Source organism: Nerophis ophidion, linkage group LG23 (genome assembly GCF_033978795.1).
Source record: "Nerophis ophidion isolate RoL-2023_Sa linkage group LG23, RoL_Noph_v1.0, whole genome shotgun sequence".
NCBI lineage: Eukaryota > Metazoa > Chordata > Actinopteri > Syngnathiformes > Syngnathidae > Nerophis > Nerophis ophidion.
Window position 1 is genome coordinate 639,007 of NC_084633.1, and position 25,005 is coordinate 664,011.

The 25,005-nt window shown below is 38.5% G+C and overlaps 1 protein-coding gene across 1 annotated transcript in view; it reads right to left on the reverse strand.

Moving 5' to 3' along the window:
* The window catches only part of triobpb (TRIO and F-actin binding protein b), a 61,852-nt gene that overhangs the window by 34,440 nt on the left and 2,407 nt on the right, over window positions 1-25,005 (reverse strand). Inside the window, exons 2-5 of the mRNA XM_061885033.1 lie at window positions 8,556-8,612; window positions 8,326-8,394; window positions 8,159-8,248; window positions 3,304-3,413 (exon numbers count right to left, since the gene is read on the reverse strand). Coding sequence (XP_061741017.1) covers window positions 3,304-3,413; window positions 8,159-8,248; window positions 8,326-8,394; window positions 8,556-8,612 — 326 coding nt within the window. The remainder of the gene's footprint in view (window positions 1-3,303; window positions 3,414-8,158; window positions 8,249-8,325; window positions 8,395-8,555; window positions 8,613-25,005) is intronic.

Below are 25,005 nucleotides of genomic sequence, written 5' to 3' on the forward strand. Positions count from 1 at the left end.
CTTATCAAGATGATCACTCTGCCTAAATTCCTTTACCTTTTCCAACATATCCCCATATTCATTGCTAAATCTTTTTTTGATAAATTAGACAAATCAATATCCAAATTTTTATGGGGGGCCGGATCGGCCCGAATCCGCAAGTCGGTCCTACAATCTCCCAAATCTGAGGGAGGGCTTGCACTCCCTAATTTTAGACGGTACTATTGGGCGGCTAATGTACAGAAACTCCTATACTGGATGGATGGAAGCGCTCAGACCCTCCCGGCCTGGGTATCCCTTGAAACGGCAATTCCACACTTTTCACTACGTTCTTGCTTATGCTCACCACTCCCCTTTCCACTTAAACTTGAAGGCGCAAACACCATTGTATCGATCTCCTTGAAAATATGGATCCAGCTAAAGAAACATTTGGGTTTTCAGGGCCCATCTATTTTGACTCCGCTACTTAAAAAACAATTATTTAAACCTTCCCGTACCGACTCCGCATTTATGACCTGGCACGATCACGGTATCACCACTGTGGAAGACCTCTATACAGACGGTGTGTTCTCATCCTTCGCTGAACTTTCTTCCAAATACCATTTGCCAAACTCCCACCTTTTTCGTTTCTTTCAGGTGAGGGACTTCGTAAAGAAGCAGTTCCCACACTTCCCAAATCGTCCCCCGGAAACTCTTATAGATACATTGCTATCTCTGAGCCCAAATCATAAAAAATGTATCTCTGTGATTTATACCTCCTTAAGCTCAGTTGCTCCAAACTCTTTATCAGTGATAAAAGCCTCGTGGGAGAGCGATCTTAACATCAACATATCTGATAAACTCTGGAACTCTGCCCTGAAACTGGTCCACTCCTCCTCGATTTGTGCCCGTCATGGTCTCATCCAATGCAAAGTAATCCATAAAATTCACTACACTAATGCAAAACTATCCAAAATCTACCCCACTGTTAGCAATACCTGTAATAGATGCAAACAATCTCCGGCTGATCATGTCCATATGTTCTGGTCCTGCTCTAAATTATGTTCCTTTTGGGAGGACATTTTTGAAACTATCGGAAAGGCATACGGTCAAGACTTTCCCTCCAACCCATTGTCAGCCATTTTCGGCATATGCCCTGATAACACATGCCCTGTGCCACTAAAACGCGCTGTGGCTTTTACGACCTTGCTGGCCAGGCGACTGATCTTGTTCAATTGGAAGCTGGCTCACCCCCCATCACACGGCCGTTGGATTAAAGAGGTTCTTTACAATTTAAAATTGGAAAAACTTAGTTTTTCACTAAATGGCTCTGCTCAAGTGTTTGAAAGTTCATGGAGTCCTTTCTTACTGCATGTCAACTCTCTTGACTTATGTCCAGACGCAGATGAGGAATAATCTCCCTTTTATTTAGTATTAGTATTATTTATTTTATTTTTTTATTTTTTTTCTCCCTTTCTCTCTCCTTTTAGTCTCTTTCTGTTTTTGGTCTTGTATGGGTGTATGTGTGAATGTGTGTGTCTTTGTCGTCTTACTTGTTGTTTGTGCCATGTGTCCCTGGTTGGTTCGACCTGAGTGGGGTGGGTGGGTGGTTTTAGGGGTAAAGGTATGAAGAATTCACTGACTTTAAAATTGTACTGTTTCGACTTGCACCTTTTTTCTGTATAGGTGAAAAAGTCAATAAAAAAAAGTTGGATTAAAATATAGAAGATCTTCTGGGAAAATTGGCAAAGTTATATGTATATATATTTCTTTAACTTTTATAGCAGTAAAGTAGAAAAACAAGTTGACTTCATATGATTAATTGTGTTTCACTTTGTCCATTAAACCATATCCAAATGTCTTCACAATACGCAAAGGATGTGAAAACACAGTTTAACCAATCACAAAATGCCACACATCCAGTCAGCCATTTTAATACGTTCGGCTATTTTCGGAGATTGACGTCACTGTAGTAACTCTTCTGCACTCTGACCATATTGTTATGCAAAAATTGGAAAGCGATGTGCTGTTTGTCATTCACAATCCTTATGTAAGACAAGAACACATGTTTTATTTTTATGCATCAATGTAATATATAAACAAATACATAAGTAGTCCATCAATGGGTCTCTTTATTTTGCCCACAAAAACCTCTAAATCAGTGGTTCTCAAATGGGGGTACGCGTACCCCTGGGGGTACTTGAAGGTATGCCAAGGGGTACGTGAGATTTTTTTAAAAATATTCTAAGAATAGCAACCATTCAAAAATCCTTTATAAATATATTTATTGATTAATACTTCAACAAAATATGAATGTAAGTTCATAAACTGTGAAAAGAAATGCAACAATACAATATTCAGTGTTGACAGCTAGATTTTTTGTGGACATGTTCCATAAATATTGATGTTAAGGATTTCTTTTTCTGTGAAGAAATGTTTAGAATTAAGTTCATGAATCCAGATGGATCTCTATTACAATCACCAAAGAGGGCACTTTGTGTTGATGATTACTTGTATGTTTGGAAATCTTTATTTAGAATTGAATCACTTGTTTATTTTTCAACAAGTTTTTAGTTATTTTTATCTTTTTTTCCAAATAGTTCAAGAAAGACCACTACAAATGAGCAATATTTTGCACTGTTATACAATTTAATAAATCAGAAACTGATGACATAGTGCTGTATTTTACTTCTTTATCTCTTTTTTTCCACCCAGAAATGCTTTGCTCTGATTAGGGGGTACTTTAATTAAAATAATGTTCACAATAACAATCCAAAACCCGCCAACAATACTCTATAAACAAATTGTGACCTGAATATTAACAATGTTGTTATTTTAAGCGCAAAAACAGACAAACTATTTTTAGCGGCGAATCGATAGCACAGTTAAGTAGCCTTTTACTGCTTTACTGTGAGCCGGCAGCGATGTACTGCTGCTCCCGCACCATCGCGTCTTGGCTATGTTATTCGAGTTGATAAATCATGCCTCTCATCTAGATATTATTATTAGCCATAAATCTAGAAGTTGTTCATCTGTGACATTCAAGGTTTACCTGGAGCTGGAGACAAACACACAACCAAAGACAGTGTCTGCAGGGAGACTTTTCCCTGTTCACCCTTCTTGTGCTAAATGATTAAATCTTCCTCTAAACGTTGATCTTGCAACAAGGTTGTGCAGTAATAATACTTCCTGGGCTTTGTCAACTATTACATGTATAGGGGAAAAGAGAAACGATGCCCAATTTCAGAGAATATAGCTGCAATGGTTGGGTAAACCTAAGAGTTTTGATTTTTAAAAATCTGTCAACATTCTATTTGTTAATAACTTTGATAACAAGGTACTTACTGTGTGAGGTCTGGGGTGCTACTGGGCCGGATGCACTTCTTCAAAACCTCAATCCAGTTCCTCCTGATTCCTGCGGTCATGGCGGAAAGTGTAAACGAGGAATCCCTCGTCTGCAGAATTAAGAGAAAAAAGGCATTAAAAAGGTTGATTAAATGGAAAAAGGTGAAGCATTCAGATGATGACTGATATGTTAAAGGGGAACTGGACATGATTGGAATTTAGCCTATCATTTACAATCCTTACGTAAGACAAGAACACATATGTTGTTCTTGTAGGAGGTGGCTAACGATGCATCTGATAGAGAGAGCCAACTAGCTTATGCTGCTATGTTGACATAATGAGCTGCTACATCGCCCGAGTTGGTGAAAGTTCCTTCTAGATTATAAATCATGCCTCTGACCTGGATAATAGAAGGTTGTGGTCACGAACCTTCAAGTTTTTGGTTAAGAGGGATGTGTGCTATGACTATGAGTTGCTTATCCCTTGGCCTCAGTCTGGACCCCCTCTCCAGAGGCCCAGGCTTTGACCATTTTATATTTTCTCGCCCCCCTTCACCTTGCATTGTTTACCTGGATCCCACCTTTTTTGTAAGGAGTGCCGGAAGTTGGCAGACCCATCAGCGATCCTGTTCTGTCTCCCTGTAATGTTTGTCTGAATTTGAATGGGATTGTGCTGAAAAATTTAATTTCCCCTCTGGGATTAATAAAGTATTTCTGATTCTGAGTTGGTCAACTCTGGCATCCAACTTAGACCCAGAGATGGCGAGAAGGACAGACACAAAGACGCCTGTTTGTGGAACCTTTTTTTTTTTTTTTTTACTTTTACTGAGGATTACGACAATTTTTTTATCCAAGCGGGAAGATATAAACATCCCATCAGCTGGGTTCCCAGTGAGAGCAGACATTTTACAGTAAGTAATTGTTTTATGTTAATAGTTTTTATTTCTTTTTAGCAATACTGCTACTTGATGCTATATATTAGGGGTCTCCAAACTTTTTGACTTGGAGGGCTGTATTGGGTCAAAATATTTTGGTCGAGGGCCGAAAGCATGTAAAGTAATATTCTAGTTTCTTCATCTCAAGAAATTAGATTACAAAACATGTTTCAGTTATTTCAGCTTTTTTTTTTTAAGTACATAACTCCACATGTGTTCATTCATAGTTTTGATGCTTTCAGTGACAATGTAAATAAAGATAACACATTGAATGAAAAGGTGTGTCCAAACTTTTGGCCTGTGTGTATATATATAAATATATATACACACACAAATATATATATACACACATATACATACATATATATATATATATATATATAATACATATACATATATATATATACACATATATACATATATACACATATATACATATATACACACACACACATATATATATATATACACACATATATATACATATATATATATATATACACATACATATATATATATATATACATACATACATACACATATATATATTTTCACATACACATATACATACATATATATATGTATATATACACACATACATACATATACATACATACATACATACATAAGCATACACACATACATACACATATATATGCATATATATACACACATACATAAAAATGGCGGTCGGGTCGCGGGGGAAGCAGCCTAAGCAGGGAAGCACAGACTTCCCTCTCCCTAGCCACTTCGTCCAGTTCCTGCCAGGGGATCCCAAGGGGCTCCCAGGCCAGCCGGGAGACATAGTCTTCCCAACGTGTCCTGGCTCTTTCTTGTGGCCTCCTACCGGCCAGATGTGCCCTTAACACCTACCTAGGCTGGCGTTCGGGTGGCATCCTGACCAGATGCCCGAACCACCTCATCTGGCTCCTCTCCATGTGGAGGAGCAGCGGCTTTACTTTGAGCTCCTCCCGAATGACAGAGTTTCTCACCCTATCTCTAAGGGAGAGCCCCGCCACCCGGCGGAGGAAGCTCATTTCGGCCGCTTGTACCCTTGATCTTCATAACCCAAAGCTCATGACCAAAGGTGAGAATAGGAACGTAGATCAACCGGTAAATTATTTACCACAACGGATCGATACATTACTGAAGACGCCGCACCGATCGATCCGCCTGTTGACCTCCCGATTCACTTTTCCCTCACTCGTGAACAAGACTCCAAAATACTTTAATTCCTCCACTTGTCCAAAAATAAGTGATTCAATATATAGTGTTGTGTGTACATGTTATTGACAAAATATGCGTTACAATGTGCTTTTTTGTTCAGAATCAGCTTCTTATCACAGGTAAGGACGTGGCTTTCCTCTCTCTCATTCCCACAGCTTTGCGGTGCTTTAAAAGGTGTAGACGCTGGCCATCCAAAGAGTTAAATAGGGAGGAATACACTGCAGCGAAACGAGACGTGTCGTCGGATAAATGCTGGGCTTTGTCCGGCCCCTTCGGACGCTCATCGTCTATGGGGGTCTATGGGGCTGTAGGCTGGCCCAGACGCTGAACTTCTGCATGATGATTGGATGATCTGTTTAAGCTGATTCCCTTTTTGATTGAGAGCAAAATGAGCAAATCAGCGATATTGTGTTGTAAATGTCTGCGGGGGCATTTTTCAACATTCATTCTGTTGTTCTGAGTTAAACAGGAGATTTTCCTGATCCTCTTAGCGACATTTTCTTAGTTAAAAACGACTAGCGACAAATAGAGCTTCTATTTCTGGTGTTTTTCTGTGTTTGGAGACTGACTTCTTTCACTCTGCAGTTTCCGTCCCTACCGAGCAGCGGGTACTGCTGAGCCCCTCAACCGTCTCAAAGCACTCACAGGCCGACACACGCCGCACTAGCCACGCGCCAGTCCCAGCTTGCGAGCCAGCTAGGTAGCCAGCTACACTTAATGGCAGATAATTTGAATGTTGTTTTTTTTATTGAAGAACAAACACATATTTATAATGTACACAAATACAAACAGGTGTACAAACTATTGTCATTAGTGGCAAAGATTGAAGCTACATCTGCAGGTGTAGCGAGGAGCTTCTCCTGTTTAAAGTGGCTCAAGTCTTACACCCTCAACACCATGGACAGAGGCCGTTTAAAGGGGAACATTATCACAATTTCAAAAGGGTTAAAAACAATGAAAATCAGTTCCCAGTGGCTTGTTGTAATTTTTGAATTTTTTTTTGAAATTTTACCGGTCTCGGAATATCCCTAAATAAAGCTTTAAAGTGCCTTATTTTCGGCTCTCTGCGAAGACACTGGCCATTTCCCTGTGACGTCACACAGTGCTGCCAATGTAAACAAACAATGGGAATACCACAGCAAGATATAGTGACATTAGCTCGGATTCAAACTCGGATTTCAGCGACTTAAGCGATTCAACAGATTACGCATGTATTGAAACAGATGGTTGGACTATGAAAATATTGAAGAAGAAACTGAAGCTATTGAGCGAATAGCTATTGACGCTATTCATAGTCATAGCATGGCCGAATAGCTGCGTTAGTGTCGCCGGTAAAATGTGCGGACCAAACGATCAGGACTTTCGCATCTTGTGACACTGGAGCAACTTAAATCCGTCGATTGGTAAGTGTTTTTTTCGCATTAAATGTGGGTGGAATGAAACGTAATATAGTTGCAAATGCATCTACAGGTTATCCATACATCTCTGTTCCATGTCTGCTTTAGCACTGCCGGTAAATAGCATGTTAGCATCGATTAGCGCAGCATGTTAGCATCGATTAGCTGGCAGTCAACATCAAGAAAACTCACCTTTGTGATTTAGTTGACTATCGTTGCAAATGCATTTGCAGGTTATCCATACATCTCTGTGCCATGTCTACCTTAGCATCGCCGGTCAAATGTGGAGACACTCTGGCACATTCAATGGGGGTCTGGCGGCAGACACTTTCGCATCTTCGGGCCAGTGGTGCAACTTGAATCCCTCCTTGTTAGTGTTGTTACACCCTCCGACAACACACCGTCGAGGCATGATGTCTCCAAGGTTCCAAAAAATAGTCAAAAAAACGGAAAATAACAGAGCTGAGACCCGGTGTTTGTAATGTGTTGAAAATGAAAATGGTGGGTGTGTTACCTCGGCGACGTCACATTCTGACGTCATCGCCTCCAGCGCGATAAACAGAAAGGCGTTTAATTCGCCAAAATTCACCCATTTAGAGTTCGGATATCGGTTAAAAAAATAGATGGTCTTTTTTCTGCACCATCAAGGTATATATTGAGGCTTACATAGGTCTGGTGATAATGTTCCCCTTTAAGCAGCCTAGCTCTGCTGGCCATTAAGAGGACACTTGTCAAATCCTTGGTAAAGACGCCATTTTAGTACGACAGGTTCAGAGATCACTTTCTTAAAAAGGAACGGAGGGTAGAATTTACGTAAAAATAAACCAACACATTTTATGATGTAGGCCGAAATTGAGCTTTGTTTCCTTGAGAGACCAGCATCCGCCACTGCTGCATGATTAGTAGTATTGTGGGAAGGGAAACATGACTCGTCTGTGAAACTAACACGTTTAAAATGAGCAAAATAAATGAATATTACATGTTATTGTTATTATGGTTTGTTACTACATTATATACTTACAGCGTGTATATCAATCAGTCAATCAAAGTTTACTTATATAGCCCTAAATAACGAGTGTCTCAAAGGGCTGCACAAGCCACAATGACATCCTCGGCTCAGATCCCACATATAAAACGTTTTTAGAGCGCTTTGTAGGCGGAATAGAGCGACTCCGACCAACTCCATTGTTAGCTGACTTTTGTTAACATTTATTTACGACTCTGAATGCTTGTCTCACAGACGGTTTGTGAATGACGGGCAAACATTCCAGTAAAGGTGCAGTAAAAAAATACTCGCCTGTATCTGAAAGCCGTAATTCTTCTCCACGTCAAAGTCAGACACCTTCACGCAGGACTTTAAATCAATTTCACCATCCAGTTCATCTTTCTGTCCAAAACATCCAGGCAACTTTTGAGTTAACATTCCACTTGGGTATTGGTGAGTGCCACACACTAAACACAAACCTCCTCTGCACTGGAGTCCCTGTAGTACTTCAGTCCGGCGTCAGTCAAAACGAACCAGTGCCTCTTCCACTGAATTTGTAAACAAGATGTCACATGTCAAACAATATAATAGGCGGAAGGCAAAATATTCAATAATTCATGGCACAATAGAGCGTGTTTACAGATGTCAACATAGTACTGTAATGTGTCAGTTTCCCTTTTTCTTTTGGTTGCATTTCCTCTTTTATTACCTCTCCACTTTCATCGAGTTTCGACATCCATCCCTTCTTGAAGTTTAGGAGGTCAGGCTGTGGGACAGAGGTCTGAGTGTCAGGGAGCGTCAGTAACCAGGAAAGATACGAATACCCTTTCTATTTCGGTCCCTAGATTTGTTGTTTTTAACTGTTGAAAAAAGGAAAGGCTGGGTGGAAATTGTCTACGCTGAGGGCCGCCAACTGAAAAATGAAAGGACGCAGAGGCCATTTTACAAACCCCGTTTCCATATGAGTTGGGAAATTGTGTTAGACGTAAATATAAATGGAATACAATGATTTGCAAATAATTTTCAACCCATATTCAGTTGAATATGCTACAAAGACAACATATTTGATGTTCAAACTGATAAACGCTTTTTTTTTTTTGCAAATAATAATTAACTTTAGAATTTGATGCCAGCAACACATGACAAAGAAGTTGGGAAAGGTGGCAATAAATACTGCTAAAGTTGAGGAATGCTCATCAAACAATTATTTGGAACATCCCACAGGTGTGCAGGCTAAATTGGAACAGGTGGGTGCCATGATTGGGTATAAAAACAGCTTCCCAAAAAATGCTCAGTCTTTAAAAAGAAAGGATGGGGCGAGGTACACCCCTTTGTCCACAACTGCGTGAGCAAATAGTCAAACAGTTTAAGAACAACATTTCTCAAAGTGCAATTGCAAGAAATTTAGGAATTTCAACATCTACGGTCCATAATATCATCAAAAGTTCAGAGAATCTGAAGAAATCACTCCACGTAAGCGGCATGGCCGGAAACCAACATTGAATGACGGTGACCTTTGATCCCTCAGACTGCACTGTATCACAAACTGACATCAATCTCTAAAGGATATCACCACATGGGCTCAGGAACCACTGTCACTAAATACAGTTTGTCGCTATATCTGTAAGTACAAGTTAAAGGGGAACATTATCACAATTTCAGAAGGGTTAAAACCAATAAAAATCAGTTCCCAGTGGCTTATTTTATTTTTCGAAGTTTTTTTCAAAATTTTACCCATCATAGAATATCCCGAAAAAAGGCTTTAAAGTGCCTGATTTTCGCCATCTGTGAAGCCACCGTCTATTTTCCTGTGATGTCATCCAGTGATATACATGCTAACCAGGCGGATAGCACAGCAAGATGTAGCGACATTAGCTCAGATTCAGACTCGTATATCAGCGGCTTAAGCGATTCAACAGATTACGCATGTATTGAAACGGATGGTTGGAGTATGGAGGCAGATAGCGAAAATGAAATTGAAGAAGAGACTGAAGCTATTGAGCGAATAGCTATTGATGCTATTCAGTCATGTCTGCCTTAGCATCGCCGGTAAAATGTGCAGACCAAACGATCGGGACTTTCGCATCTTGTGACACTAGTGCAACTTAAATCCGCCGATTGGTAAGTGTTTGTTTGGCATTAAATGTGGGTGGAGGGAAACGCTGGATGCAAATATAGCTACAAATGTACATACAGCTAGCTTAAATAGCATGTTAGCATCGATTAGCTGGCAGTCATGCCGCGACCAAATATGTCTGATTAGCACATAAGTCAATAACATCAACAAAACTCACCTTTGTGATTTTGTCGACTTTATCGTTGGAAATGCATCTGCAGGATATCTATACATATCTGTGCCATGTCTGCCATAGCATCGCCGGTAAAATGTGCAGACCAAACGATCGGGACTTTCGCATCTTGTGACACTGGAGCAACTTAAATCCGCCGATTGGTAAGTGTTTGTTTGGCATTAAATGTGGGTGGAGGGAAAGGCTGGATGCAAATATAGCTACAAATGTACATACAGCTAGCCTAAATAGCATGTTAGCATTGATTAGCATGCCGTGCTAATCGATGCACATTCTACGTAAATCAACTTGAATCCATCCCTGATCGTGTTGTTACACCCTCCGACAACACACCGACGAGGCATGATGTCTCCAAGGTACGGAAAACAGTCGAAAAAACTGAAAATGACAGAGCTGATTCGACTCGATGTTTATAATGTGTTTGAGAAAATGGCGGTTGACTACCTAGGTGACGTCACGTTGTGACGTCATCACTCCGAGAGCAAATAATAGAAAGGCGTTTAATTCGCCAAAATTCACCCATTTAGAGTTCGGAAATCAGTTAAAAAATATATGGTCTTTTTCTGCAACATCAAAGTATATATTGACGCTTACGTAGGTCTGGTGATAATGTTCCCCTATGCAAAGCGAAAGCCATTTATCAACAACATCCAGAAACTCCGCCGGCTTCTCTGGGCCCGAGATGATCTAAGATGGACTGATGCAAAGTGGAAAAGTGTTCTGTGGTCTGACGAGTCCACATTTCAAATTGTTTTTGGAAATATTCGACATCGTGTCACCCGAACCAAGGGCGAAGCAAACCATCCAGACTTAACGCAAAGTTCAAAAGCCAGCATCTGTGATGGTATGGGGGAGGCATGGGTAACTTATACATCTGTGAAGGCACAATTAATGCTGAAAGGTACATACAGGTTTTGGAACAACATATGCTGCCATCTAAGCGCCGTCTTTTTCATGGGCGCCACTGCTTATTTCCGCAAGACAATGCCAAGCCACATTCAGCATGTGTTACAACAGCGTGGCTTCGTAAAAAAAGAGTGCGGGTACTTTCCTGGCCCGCCTGCAGTCCAGACCTGTCTCCTATCGAAAATGTGTGGCGCATTATGAAGCGTAAAATAGGACAGTGGAGACCCCGGACTGTTGAACGACTGAAGCTCTACATAAAACAAGAATGGGAAAGAATTCCACTTTCAAAGCTTCAACAATTAGTTTCCTCAGTTCCCAAACGTTTATTGGGTGTTGTTAAAAGAAAAGGTGATGTAACAGTGGTGAACATGCCTTTTCCCAACTACTTTGGCATGTGTTGCAGCCATGAAATTGTAAGTTAATTATTTGCACAAAAAAAAATAATGTTTATGAGTTTCAACATTAAATATCCTGTCTTTGTAGTGCATTCAACTGAATATGGGTTGAAAAGGATATGCCAATCATTGTATTCCATTTATATTTCATCAAACACAATTTCCCAACACATATGGAAACGGGGTTTGTAATATTTTTCAGTCACATCATTGGCCAATAAAACGGAATCCACTGTTGGATGCGGAATATCACAAAATTGACCTAAATATAACTGACACGAGGAACATTTATTTGGGAAATTATGTAGCGCTCATTTATCCTCGACACACTCAGTTCCCCTAAACTAAACAATATCGAGACGGCCACTTGAAGCAGCGACTAAACTACGAAGCTAAAGCTAGCAAGAACAATCCATACAACCACAAGACATCTCATCCGTTTTTGTTGTTGTGAATGACATCATGGATGTAACATCAATGTACAAACAATCATACACACAACACATCTCATCTGTTATTTTGTTGTGAACGACATCATCCATGTAACATCAATGTACAAACAATCATACACACATCTCATCTGTTGTGTTGTTGTGAATTAAACATTTAATTACATTTTACTCGACAGAAAAAGCGCACACTCTATGGTGGTAAAATAAGTGTAAAAGGTAAAAAACTGTTTTGTTTTTTAAAAATGTAATGCAAAAACTTTAATTTATTGTTTATATTGCTATTTTTATTTAACTTGTATTTTTTTCCCCTGTTATTCAAAGTTTAATTTAAGTGGTAGAATAAATGATCACGTTTTCAAATTAATGAATAATCGTGTAAGAAATAGTGATTACAATATTAATCAAAACAATCGTAAAAAATATTTTTGCCATAACTGTCCGGCCCTAATATATTGTAACCCTTAAGGCTTCCCTTAATTTTGGTGCATGTTTAACGTTCTGGGGACCTCTTTCGGTCAATAAAGTGTTAAAAATAATTGTTTTTACTTTCAATACTTAAATATCTAAAGACAGTTATATCAGTTAACATAAATGTTATCATTTCTTATGTCTTATACCTTTTTGGTCTAAAACCCCTTTATTAATAATAAGAACACCACAAAATATGCAATATTTTTCCTCAAAAGTTCAAAGTGGAATAATTTATGTGAAGTAATAATAGCCTTAAATAGGTAAATAATTCATAGCGACACTGATTTTGATTCATTACTATTTGGAGTAATAACGGTTTAAAAAATGACACTAAAAGGTGTCATTATTTTACTCATAAAATTGGTAAAATAAATCATATTTCAATATGTATTATTTTACTTTCAACGCTTAAATATGTAGATCAACTTCAGATCTGTTTGTCAATTGTAAGTTTTCAATTAAAAAAGAAAAAAAAAAAACACACAGTAAGCCTCTATTTATTGCCTGACTGTTATTAAACCAATTTCCGTCATGTCGGAATTTTTCTATTATAAATAAAATATTTTCAAAGTCACAGTAAAAAAAAAAAAAAAACTGTTTAGAACTTTCTAAATACATTTAACATTATGAGATCCGTCCGAATAAGATATAACAGTCAACTTTACACTCATTTAATATACCGATATAATAATTCTGCTTGAGGCTGAGCCAATCAGTGGCCACGATACTGAACATCCGCTAACATTGTTGTGGTCTCATCCAGTTGCCAATACTGCAGTATTACAATACTGCAGTTCATTTTTGCCATTTTTAACGCCTGAAAATGCATATTTGAGGTAAAACAATCTATAAAATATACTTTTTTTTTTTAATTTGGCGGCCAAAAAAATTTGCGATAAAAGTGAAGCTGGAAACTTCAAAACGCAATGTGACAAGGGAAAACTGTACTAAGTTTTGGAATGTACAGTATGTACGGTGTACGCCAAAAGTTTGGACACACCTTGAGTTGAGTTGAGTTTGAGTTTATTTGGAACATGCAAGCATACAACATGATACATCACAATTTCCAGTTTCTCTTTTCAACATGTTCATAAATGAGTAGGAAGAAGCACCTTTTTCTTTTGCATAAAAGTTGCTAAAACTTTTGTTCACTTCCTGTTCTCAATTTATTCACAATATACTCCTTAAGTAATCACAATGAAAATAAATAAATAAATAAATAATACTCTGTGAAGTAAGTTACATTTCATATCGTGAGATGAGTAAGATTATTTTGAAAATGAAGGGATGGATGAAAAATATTCATAATGTTTATCTTGGTTCTTCTTCTTTGTAGTTTGTAAACACTATAAGTTTGAAGAGTTTCTTGAAGTGGATCATATTAGTACCTTCTCTTCATTCAAAGTGTTTATTTAATTTTCATGACTATTTACATTGTGGATTGTCACTGAATGCATCAAAACTATGAATGAACACATGTAGAGTTATGTACTTAACAAAAAAAGGTGAAATAAGTGAAAAGATGTTTTATATTCTAGTTTATTCAAAATATCCACCCTTTGCTGTATCCCGCCTTCTGCCCGAATGCAGCTGAAATAGGCTCCAGCATCCCCCGCGACCCTGTAAGGGACAAGCGGCAAAAATGGATGGATGGATGCTCTGATTACTGCTTTGCACACTCTTGGCATTCTCTCAATGAGCTTCAAGTAGGGCTGAGTATCGATATACCCGATATATCACGGGTTTGTCTCTGTGCGATATAGAATATGACTATATCGTGATATTCGAGAATACATTCTCATGCAGTTGCTCTTAGCTGCGGGCATTACACTACATGAGTTTCCCACTCTTTCTTGTCCCTCCTTCTCACAGAGACGTAAACCAAGCGCACTTTCTTACACGTCACCTGTGCAACGTCACATGCTTCCGGGGAGCAGAGAAGTAGCGACATGGTAACGTTAGCTCTGATGCTTGCGGTGCGGTGTGAGTGGTAATACGAGAGAGAGAAGGTGCAAATCTGGTAACAAATTTAGGAAGAATTAATTATCAAGAAAAACAGCACGGGATCCATCGTCCGGCAGTGGTTTGGCTTCAAGCAGGAATATGTTCAACATTTATGTGGCAAAAGCGTTGCTCCAAAAAGTAGCAGCACTGCTGATGTAGCATCATTTGACAAGTCATCCGCTAGAGAATGAAGAGTGCTTTAAACTCTGCATGTTAATATGTCTGGCCGGTGCCACACCTACAAAATATTGAAGCAACTATTTCCAGATCAACACCGTAAGAAATAAAAAAGTCAACAACAGAAGGAGATAACGTCTGCAGGAACCTATTTTGCAGCTCATTTTTATTTGACACTTACTGAAATATCTTGTGTGACATCATGCACAAAAGTGCACTAATAGCTCATTTTAAAATGTCTGACAATCTTGCACTTTCTGTTTTGGAAATGACATGAATGTTTGTGCCACTGCTTAATAACTGTTTAATAAATACACTTTTGGTAAATTGACTTAGTTGTGATTTCCCTCTCTGCATGAAAGTTGGACATGATCATATATTAATGCAGTATGAACAAGAATGTTTTAATGTAGACAAATAGAATCATCATACTGCTGTGATTATATGTATCAAGTGTTCATTCAAGGCTAAGGAAAAATAGAGGTATATATCGTGTATCGTGACATGGCCTAAAAATAGAGATATTAATAAAAGGCCATATTGCCCAGCTCTAATTTCAAGCACACCTGTGAAGTGAAAACCATTTCAGGTGACTACATCTCGAAGCTCATCGAGAGAATGCCAAGAGTGTGCAAAGCAGTAATCAGAGCAAAGGGTGGCTATTTTAAAGAAACTGGAATATAAAATATGTTTTCAGTTATTTCACCTTTTTTTGTTAAGTACATAACTCCACATGTGTTCATTCATAGTTTGTATGCCTTCAGTGACAATCTACAATGTAAATAGTCATGAAACTAAAGAAAACCCATTGAATGAGAAGGTGTTTCCAAACTTTTGGCCTGTAATGTATATATCAAAGTTGAAATATAATTATTACAGGTTCTAAATTTCTGATTATTATTCATATGGAACAAGCCTATACATTGTTTAATATACAAACCAAATAGCTTTATTTTAATGTGATGTTATTTCATCCCTCTTATTCGTCAACAAAATGTATACCACAATTATTGTCCATTAAATGGGTTATGTGCTAATATTTTTTTGTTGTTTTTCGTACGATTAGTCTTCGATTAAACTTTTGGAGTGATTTGATAACAAAAACCGAGGTACATCCGTGTTGTAAACCACTGGCGTGCGCACTACTGTGCTATAAAAAACTTTTTGTAGTCCTTTTTCAGTCTTAGTCTGATTTGAACCACTAAGGTCAAATAACGTTTGCTAAATATAATGAAAAAAATGTAACGCACTTTTTCACTTTGTGTAATAAATCAAACTAGAGTACCGTATTTTGCGGACTATAAGTCGCAGTTTTTTTGGAGCGACTTATGTGTGAAATTATTAACACATTACCGTAAAATATCAAATAATATTATTCATCTCATTTGTGGAAGAGACAAAGAAAATGTCAGCAATCGTCACACACACGTCAGCAATCATCACACACACGTCAATCTATAAGAATTCGGCGGGGGAGGGTCATGGCAGAAGTGCATTCTGGGTCATGGAATGCTAACTGCTGTATGCCACTGCCGTAGCTATTAAAATGGATAATTTCATCATTGGGGGTAACTTATAAAAACTGAGAAGGGCTGAATAAAAATGGCACTGAAAAGGAAAACATGTACTGCAGATTACACAATATCAAATAATATTATTTATATAATTCGCGGAAGAGACAAAGAAAATGTCAGCAATCGTCTCACACACATCAAAAATCGTCAAACACACGTCAAACAAAAGAATTCGGCTGGGAAGGGTCATGGCAGAAGTGCTTTTTGGGTCATGGGACATGCTAACTGCTATATGCTATGCCGTAGCTATTAAAATGGATCATTCCAAGAAGGGCTGAACAATAATGGCACCGAAAAGGAAATCATGTACTGCAGATTACAAGCTGGACGTAGTGAAATATGCAGCACAAAATGACAAGAGGAAGCGGCGCATACCTTTGGAGTTGGCAGAGTTGTTTAGAAGCGACATCGAGGAAGAAGATTTCATCGGATTTATCGATTAGGAGTGACAGATTGTTTGGTAAACGTATAGCATGTTCTATATGTTATAGTTATTTGAATGACTCTTACCATAATATGTTACGTTAACACCTTCTCAGTTGGTTTATTTATTTTTGAGTCACATAACGTACACTTATTCAGGCTGTTGTTCACTATTCTTTATTTTAAATTGCCTTTCAAATGTCTATTCTTGGTGTTGGATTTTATCAAATAAATTTCCCACCAAAATGCGACTTATACTGCAGTGCGACGTATTTATATATTTTTCCTTCTTGATTATGCATTTTCGGACAGTGTGACGTATACTACGGAGCGATTTATAATCCGAAAAATACGGTATATTGCAGTGGTGCCCAAAGTGCGGCCCGCAGCTCTTTTTTAACAGCCCGTGGCACATTTTAAAAATACAAATAAGTGGAATAAAAGAGCAAACGGGTGAAATGGAACAAGAAATTGTTGCAATATTGACACTAAGAACACAAACCTGCAACGTAAGCAGTTTTATACTTTAAAACTGTCAATGTTGAAAGAATGTATAACAACTTATAATCTGAAGTGAATCTAAAGATTTAAGCATTTAAAGTAATAATATTAAAAATGATCATGACCTATTTTTTTTAATTTTTATGAATGGGGGGGCCTTTTGGATTCCTGAGGTTTGATTTTTTAACTGTAATTGATGAAAAAAATTTAAATGATAGATCAAAATCAATGTTGAGATTTATTTACCTATTTGAAACTCCAATGACTTAACAAATATTCCATTCTGAAGAATGTATTGGGGAAAATATTTTGTATTTTTTCATAGAAAACAAGGATTTTTTTAGCCAATCTTACGGCCTAACACCTCAGTCATACAACTTGGTACTTGATACATGCCAACTGTTTGCATGCCAACATTGGAATTCTAGCATGCTAACTTTTTTAGCCAATTGTACAGCCAAACACCTCAGTAATACAACTTAGTACTTATTACAGGCCAACTGTTAGCATGCTAAATTGTTTTAGGTCGTTTTACAAGCGCAAGATTCCCAGTCATTCGACTTATGCTGAATTCCATTTTACCTACATGGAAGCTGGAAGTCGGAGCTGGGAATGACGTCACAGCAGTGTTGTGAGCGTTTCAGTTACAAGTCGGAAATCAAGCCACGTCCGCAAAAGCAAATATTACGCTTGCCTTGTCTGAATACAAACAATTTAAGGGAAAAATGCACTCCTTCTGGAACCTTCAAACACAGTGGATCAGGAGGAAACACAAAGATACTATTGCTAGCAATGTAGAACATTGAAAGCATTTTTTCAAATAGTTTTACACTACAGTGTATATGGCTGATATGGTGTTTGACAAAAATGAATAAAAAATGATAAATACAAACCCTATTTCCATATGAGTTGGGAAATTGTGTTTGATGTAAATATAAACGGAATACAATGATTTGCAAATCCTTCTCAACCCATATTCAATTTAAAGCACTACATAGACAAGATATTTGATGTTTAAACTCATAAACTTTATTTTTTTTTTCCAAATAATAATTAACTTAGAATTTCATAGCTGCAACACATGCCAAAGTAGTTGGGAAAGGGCATGTTCACCACTGTGTTACATCACCTTTTCTTTTAACAACACCCAATAAACGTTTGGAAACTGAGGAAACTAATTGTTGAAGCTTTGAAAGTGGAATTCTTTCCCATTCTTGTTTTATGTAGAGCTTCAGTCGTTCAACAGTCTGGGGTTTCCGCTGTCGTATTTTACGCTTCATAATGCGCCACACATTTTCCATTGGAGACAGGTCTGGACTGCAGGCGGGCCAGAAAAGTACCTGCACTCTTTTTTTACGAAGCCACGCTGTTGTAACACATACTGAATGTGGCTTGGCAGTGTCTTAATGAAATAAGCAGGGGCGTCCCTGAAAAAGACGGCGCTTAGATGGCAGCATATGTTGTTCCAAAACCTGGATGTACATTTCAGCATTAATGGTGCCTTCACAGATGTATAAGTTACCCATGCCTTGGGCACTGATGCACCCCCATTCCATCACAGATGCTGGCTTTTAAACTCTGCGTCGATAACAGTCTCGATGGTTCGCTTCCCCTTTGGTCCAGATGACACGATGTCGAATATTTCCAAAAACAATTTGAAATGTGGACTCGTCAGACCACAGAACACTTTTCCATTTTGCATCAGTCCATCTTAGATGATCTCTGGCCCAGAGAAGCCGGCGGCGTTTCTGGATGTTGTTGATAAATGGCTTTTGTTTTGCATAGTAGAGCTTAAACTTGCACTTACAGATGTAGCGACCAACTGTATTTAGTGACAGTGGTTTTCTGAAGTGTTCCTGAGCCCATGTGGTGATATCCTTAAGAGAATAATGTCGTTTTTTTGATACAGTGCCGTCTGAGGGATGGAAGGTCACGGTCATTCAATGTTGGTTTCCGGCCATGCCGCTCACGTGGAGGGATTTCTCCAGATTCTCTGAAACTTTTGATGTTATTATGGACCGTAGATGTTGAAATCCCTAAATTTCTTGCAATTGCACTTTGAGAAACGTTGTTCTTAAACTGTTTAACTATTTGCTCACGCAGTTGTTGACAAATGGGTGTACCTCGTCCCATCCTTTCTTGTGAAAGACAGCATTTTTTGAGAAGCTGTTTTTATACCCAATCATGGCACCCACCTGTTCCCAATTAGCCTGAACACCTGTGGGATGTTCCAAATAAGTGTTTGATGAGCATTCCTCTACTTTATCAGTATTTATTGCCCCTTTCCCAACTTCTTTGTCACGTGTTGCTGGCATCAAATTCTAAAATTAATGATTATTTGCACAAAAAAAATGTATTTATCAGTTTGAACATCAAATATGTTGTCTTTGTAGCATATTCAACTGAATCTGGGTTGACAATGATTTGCAAGTCATTGTATTCCGTTTATATTTACATCTAACAAAATCTCCCAACTCATATGGAAACGGGGTTTGTATAATTATTTATATCAAGAGCAACTACATTGAAACAAACTCGGGGGCGGTGAGTCAAGTACCAAATAGGATTGGTACTTGACGCATTCTAAGGCTATGTCTCCACTAGGCCGGATAACCCCTTAGCCTAAGCCCCGTTTCAGCCACGCTAAACTATGGCTTAAGGTTCCCCCCACCTTGGACAATTTTTTACACAGGTAAGTGCGCTGTGTATTTCTTAAATCTCCGGCTCTTAGCTTTGTATGGACCCATTGACCGTTTACAAAGTGAGTTCAGAGAAGAAGTGACACAAGAAAGAGTGGCCCTACACACGAAGTGACGTCAGAATGAATGCGGAGCTAACCACTAAAAAAGATGGAGGCAAGTCATCCATATAGGGCTGGGCGATGTATCGATATACTCGATATATAGTGGGTTTGTCTCTGTGCAATATAGAAAATGACTATATCGTGATATTCAAGTTACTTTTAGCCGCAGACATTACACTGCAGGCTTGTATCACTCTTTCCGGTCTCTCCTTCTCACAGACAAGCGCACCTTCTTAAATACGTCACATACTGTCACGTCATACGCTTTCGCATGAGAGGTAGCGGGATGGGTAACATTAGCTGTGATGCTAACGGAGTTCTGCGAGTGATAATACGAGAGAGACAAGGTGCCAATCTGTTAACAAATGAAGGAACAATTAACTCCTAAGAAAAACAGCACAGTATCCATCGTCTGGCGGTGGTTTGGCTTCAAGTGGGAAGATGTCGAACAAGTGTGCGGCAAAAGCGCTAAAGTAGCACCTACTGCTAATTTGTAGCATCATTTAAAAAAAAGTCCCCCGCTAGAGAATGAAGAGTGCTTGAAACAGCATGTCAACATCTGCATTCGGTGCCATACCCACAAAATACCGAAGCAACCATTTCCAGATCGTATGAAAAAAATAGTCAACAACAGAATTTAATAACTTCCGTAGTAACCTACCACATAGCAAAGGACAGACACTATTTGATTTCCTGTTACACAGCTCATTGTTATTTGACAGTTATTGAAATATCTTGAGTGACATCATGCACAAAAGTGCGCTTTAAGTGTTTTAAACTATTGTAGTTGTGTTCTGTACAAAAATACACTTTAATTTTTAGTGTTGTTTTGATATGTCATTTTAGTGACATCATGCACAAAAGTGCACTAATAGCTTGTTTTAAAATGTCTCTGACAATCTTGCACTTTGTTTTGAAATGACATGAATGTTTGTGTCACTGCTTAATAACTGTTTAATAAATACAGTTTTGGTAAATTGACTTAATTGTGGTTTCCCTTGCTGCAAATATATTAGCATATATTAATGCAGTATGAACAAGAATGTTTTAATAAAGACACATAGAATAATCATACTGATGTGATTATATGCATCAAGTGTTCATTCAAGGCTAAGGAAAAATATTGCGATATACAGTGAGGCAAAAAAATATTAAATCAGCCACCAATTTTCCAAGTAATTTTCATCATAGGTACACTTCAACTGTGAGAGACAGAATGTGAAATAAATATCCAGGAATTCACATTGTAGGAATCTTAAAGAATTTATTTGTAAATGATGGTGGAAAATAAGTATTTGGTCAACCATTCAAAGATCTCACTGATGGAAGGAGGTTTTGGCTCAAAATCTCACGATACATGGCCCCATTCATTCTTTCCTTAACACGGATCAATCGTCCTGTCCCCTTAGCGGAAAAACAACCCTAAACATGATGTTTCCACCCCCATGCTTCACAGTAAGTGTGGTGTTCTTGAAATGCAACTCAGTATTCTTCTTTCATCAAACACGACGAGTTGAGTTTATACCAAAATGGATACATGGACGATACAGCAAAGGATTGGAAGAATGTCATGTGGTCAGATGAAACCAAAATAAAACTTTTTGGTATAAACTCAACTCGTTGTGTTTGGAGGAAGAAGAATACTGAGTTGCATCCCAAGAACACCATACCTACTGTGAAGCATGGGGGTGGAAACATTATGCTTTGTGGCTGTTTTTCTGCTAAGGGGACAGGATGATTGAGCAGTGTTAAGGAAAGAATGAATGGGGCCATGTATCATGAGATTTTGAGCAAAAACCTCCTTCCATCAGTGAGAGCTTTGAATGGTTGACCAAATACTTATTTTCCACCATAATTTATAAATAAATTCTTTAAAATTCCTACAATGTGAATTCCTGGATTTTTTTTTTCACATTCTGTCTCTCACAGTTGAAGTGTACCTATGATGAAAATTGCAGACCTTAGTCATCATTTTAAGTGGGAGAACTTGCACAATCGGTGGCTGACTAAATACCTTTTTTGCCCCACTGTATATCATGTATCGTGATATGGCTTAAAAATATTGAGATATCGCCCAGCCCTACATCCAGACATTCTTCTACATGTACACACACATTAATACCTTAAGGGAAAGCGACTGCAGCTATTTTGGATACAACACTTCTCAGACGGCAAAAGAACTTTCGAATGTCAAGGTCAGCTGTGATTTTACTTACAAAAAAACTTCATCCATTTGTCGAAGGAGAGTCAATGAGAATGTGGGCTCCAGTGGATGTTATAAAAAAAGGTAGAGTGTGCTTTGTATTACCTGGCCGTCGAGGGAAGACTATGAAAAACGGCAAATGCATTTGGACTGGCAAACCAGACTAGCAGTTATTGTCCGTCATGTATGTCGCAAACTCAACGTCTAGGTCTAGAGTATATAAATTCACCAAAACGAATGAACAATGAAGGTGAAGGCAAAAGAGTGAGGGGTATCCTGACCAGATATTTAGATCCCTAGTTTGATTGATGTCAAACGTTCTTTATTACATTGTTTATGTGTCTAATATAAAGATTTGATTATTTTATGATGTCTAAGGTGTGATTCACTACAATAGCAGGGTTTCCCACAAATTTATTTATTTGTGGCGGCCCGCCACGAGAGAATTTCGGCCGCCACAAATTAAAAAAAAAAAAAAAAAAAAAAAATTTCCTGGCTTTTGACTCGCCCGACCGCTCTTAAAAGCAATGGGACTGTCTGTGAATGGAGCTTGTAGTTACATATTATATAAATATGTAAATATTATATAAATATGTACATAAAGTGTTGTAATTATATTCCAACTCCGCGTACTTCTTGGTCATAGCCGCCAACCCCAACGCCGCCCGACCACACCACCACAAATAGATGCCTGACCTGTGGGAAACACTGAATAGGTCCCAACATCACACTGTATTCTAGTTAATTGAAATACCACAACACTGGATATTGTTCAGAGAAGTTAAATTTAAGAACTTGCACACAAAGCAACACTGGAGTGTTGCTTTGTGACTATGACTTGCGCATTTTCTGCTCATGCGTATTAGGCCGCGTTGCGCCGGCTCACGGAGGGGGTGAGGGGGTCTTAAACGACCATTGTGTGTGTGTGGACAACAATAAGGTTAGGTGGGATTTACCCTGGATAACCTTAGTGTAGAAGAGGCCTAACAGTGACCTTCCCAACGTTAGCATTTCAGCATTCTCACCGTGTATTCTAATCTGGAATGCTTTTATGTTATCTTTAGAAGGTGTAGCGGGTCAATAAAAAAACAAACAGTGGGGCGCGAATGGCCCCCAGGCCGAATTTTGGACACCCCACTAACAACGTTCATAACATGTGTCTCAATTGATTGATTGAAACTTTTATTAGTAGATTGCACAGTTCAGTACATATTCCGTACAATTAACCACTAAATGGTAACACCCGAATACATTTTTCAACTTGTTTAAAGGCCTACTGAAAGCCACTACTACCCACCACGCAGTCTGATAGTTTATATATCAATGATGAAATGTTAACATTGCAACACATGCCAATACGGCCTTTTTAGTTTACTAAATTGCAATTTTAAATTTCCCGGGAGTTTCGTCTTGAAAACGTTGTGTAATGATGACGTGTACGCAAGACGTCACAGGTTTTTAGGAAATATGAGCGCTACGCACACACACAGATAAATGTTGTCTGCTTTAACGGGATAATTACACAGTATTTTGAAGAACTGTGTTGCTGAATCTTTTGCAATGTGTTCAATTAATATTGGAGAAGTCAAAGTAGCAAGATGGAGTTGGGAAGATTTAGCCTTTAGCCACACAAACACACGGTGATTCCTTGTTTAAAATTCACGAAGTTGAAACTTTCCTATGGATCACAGCGGACATGGATCCCGACCACTTGTCAACCAGCAGGTTTCGGTGAGAAAATTGTGATTAAAAATTCGCTTCTTACCGGAGATCAGCTGAGCTTGCGCCTCCCGTACAGCTGCCGTCGACTTCCCCGAGACACCGCGCGTCAACACCCGGCCGTGGCCGTATACTTCCGACTATCAGGTACTGTTAAACTCATTAAAACACTAGCAACACAATAGAAAGATAAGGGATTTCCCAGAATTATCCTAGTAAATGTCTCTAAAAACATATGAATCCATCTCTCTGCAATGCGATTTTTTTATTTCTAGTCCGTCGCTATCAATATCCTCAAACACGAATATTTCATCCTCGTTTAAATTAATGTGGAAATTGTCGTTTTCTCGGTCCGAATAGCACTTTTTGTTCGAGGCTCCCATTATAAACAATGTGAATATGTGAGGAGCCGTCAACGAGTGACGTCAACGAGTGACGTCATCGTCTGCGACTTCCGGTAGAGGCAGGGCTTTTCTACAGTTGCGAACTTTATCGTGGATGTTCTCTACTAAATCCTTTCAGCAAAAATATGGCAATATCGCAAAATGATCAAGTATGACACATAGAATGGACCTGCTATCCCCGTTTAAATAAGAAAATCTAATTTCAGTAGGCCTTTAAGTCGGGGTCCACGTTAATCAATTCATGGTAAGCAACCGACTAACACCAAACAATTTGATAGATTGATTGAAACTTTTATTAGTAGATTGCGCAGTACAGTACATATTCCGTACAATTGACCACTAAATGGTAACACCCGAATAAGTTTTTCAACTTGTTTAAGTCGGGGTCCACGTTAATCATTTCATGGTAGCAAGTGAATAAATACAAGCTAGGCTAAGCTATTGGATTTACGCAGTATGAAAAAAAAATTGCAAAGTAATTTTACCTTTGCAACCTCATTATACTATTGGCTAAGTTCTACATTCATAAATGTTAGTCTCTCAGTACCCGACCTGTTTTTTGTGCCTTTGAAAAGAATTAGAACTAGGGCTGGGCGATATATCGATATATGCGATGTATTGAGGGTTTGACTGTGCGATACAGAAAATGACTATATTGTGATATTCGAGTATACGTTCTCACGCAGTTTTTTTCAGCTGCGGGCATTAAACTGCATGAGTCTCTCCCTCCTTCTTGTCTCTCCTTCTTAAAGAGACTTAAAACAAGCGCACCTTCTTACATACGTCACGTGTGCAACGTCACACGCCCTCCGCGAGCA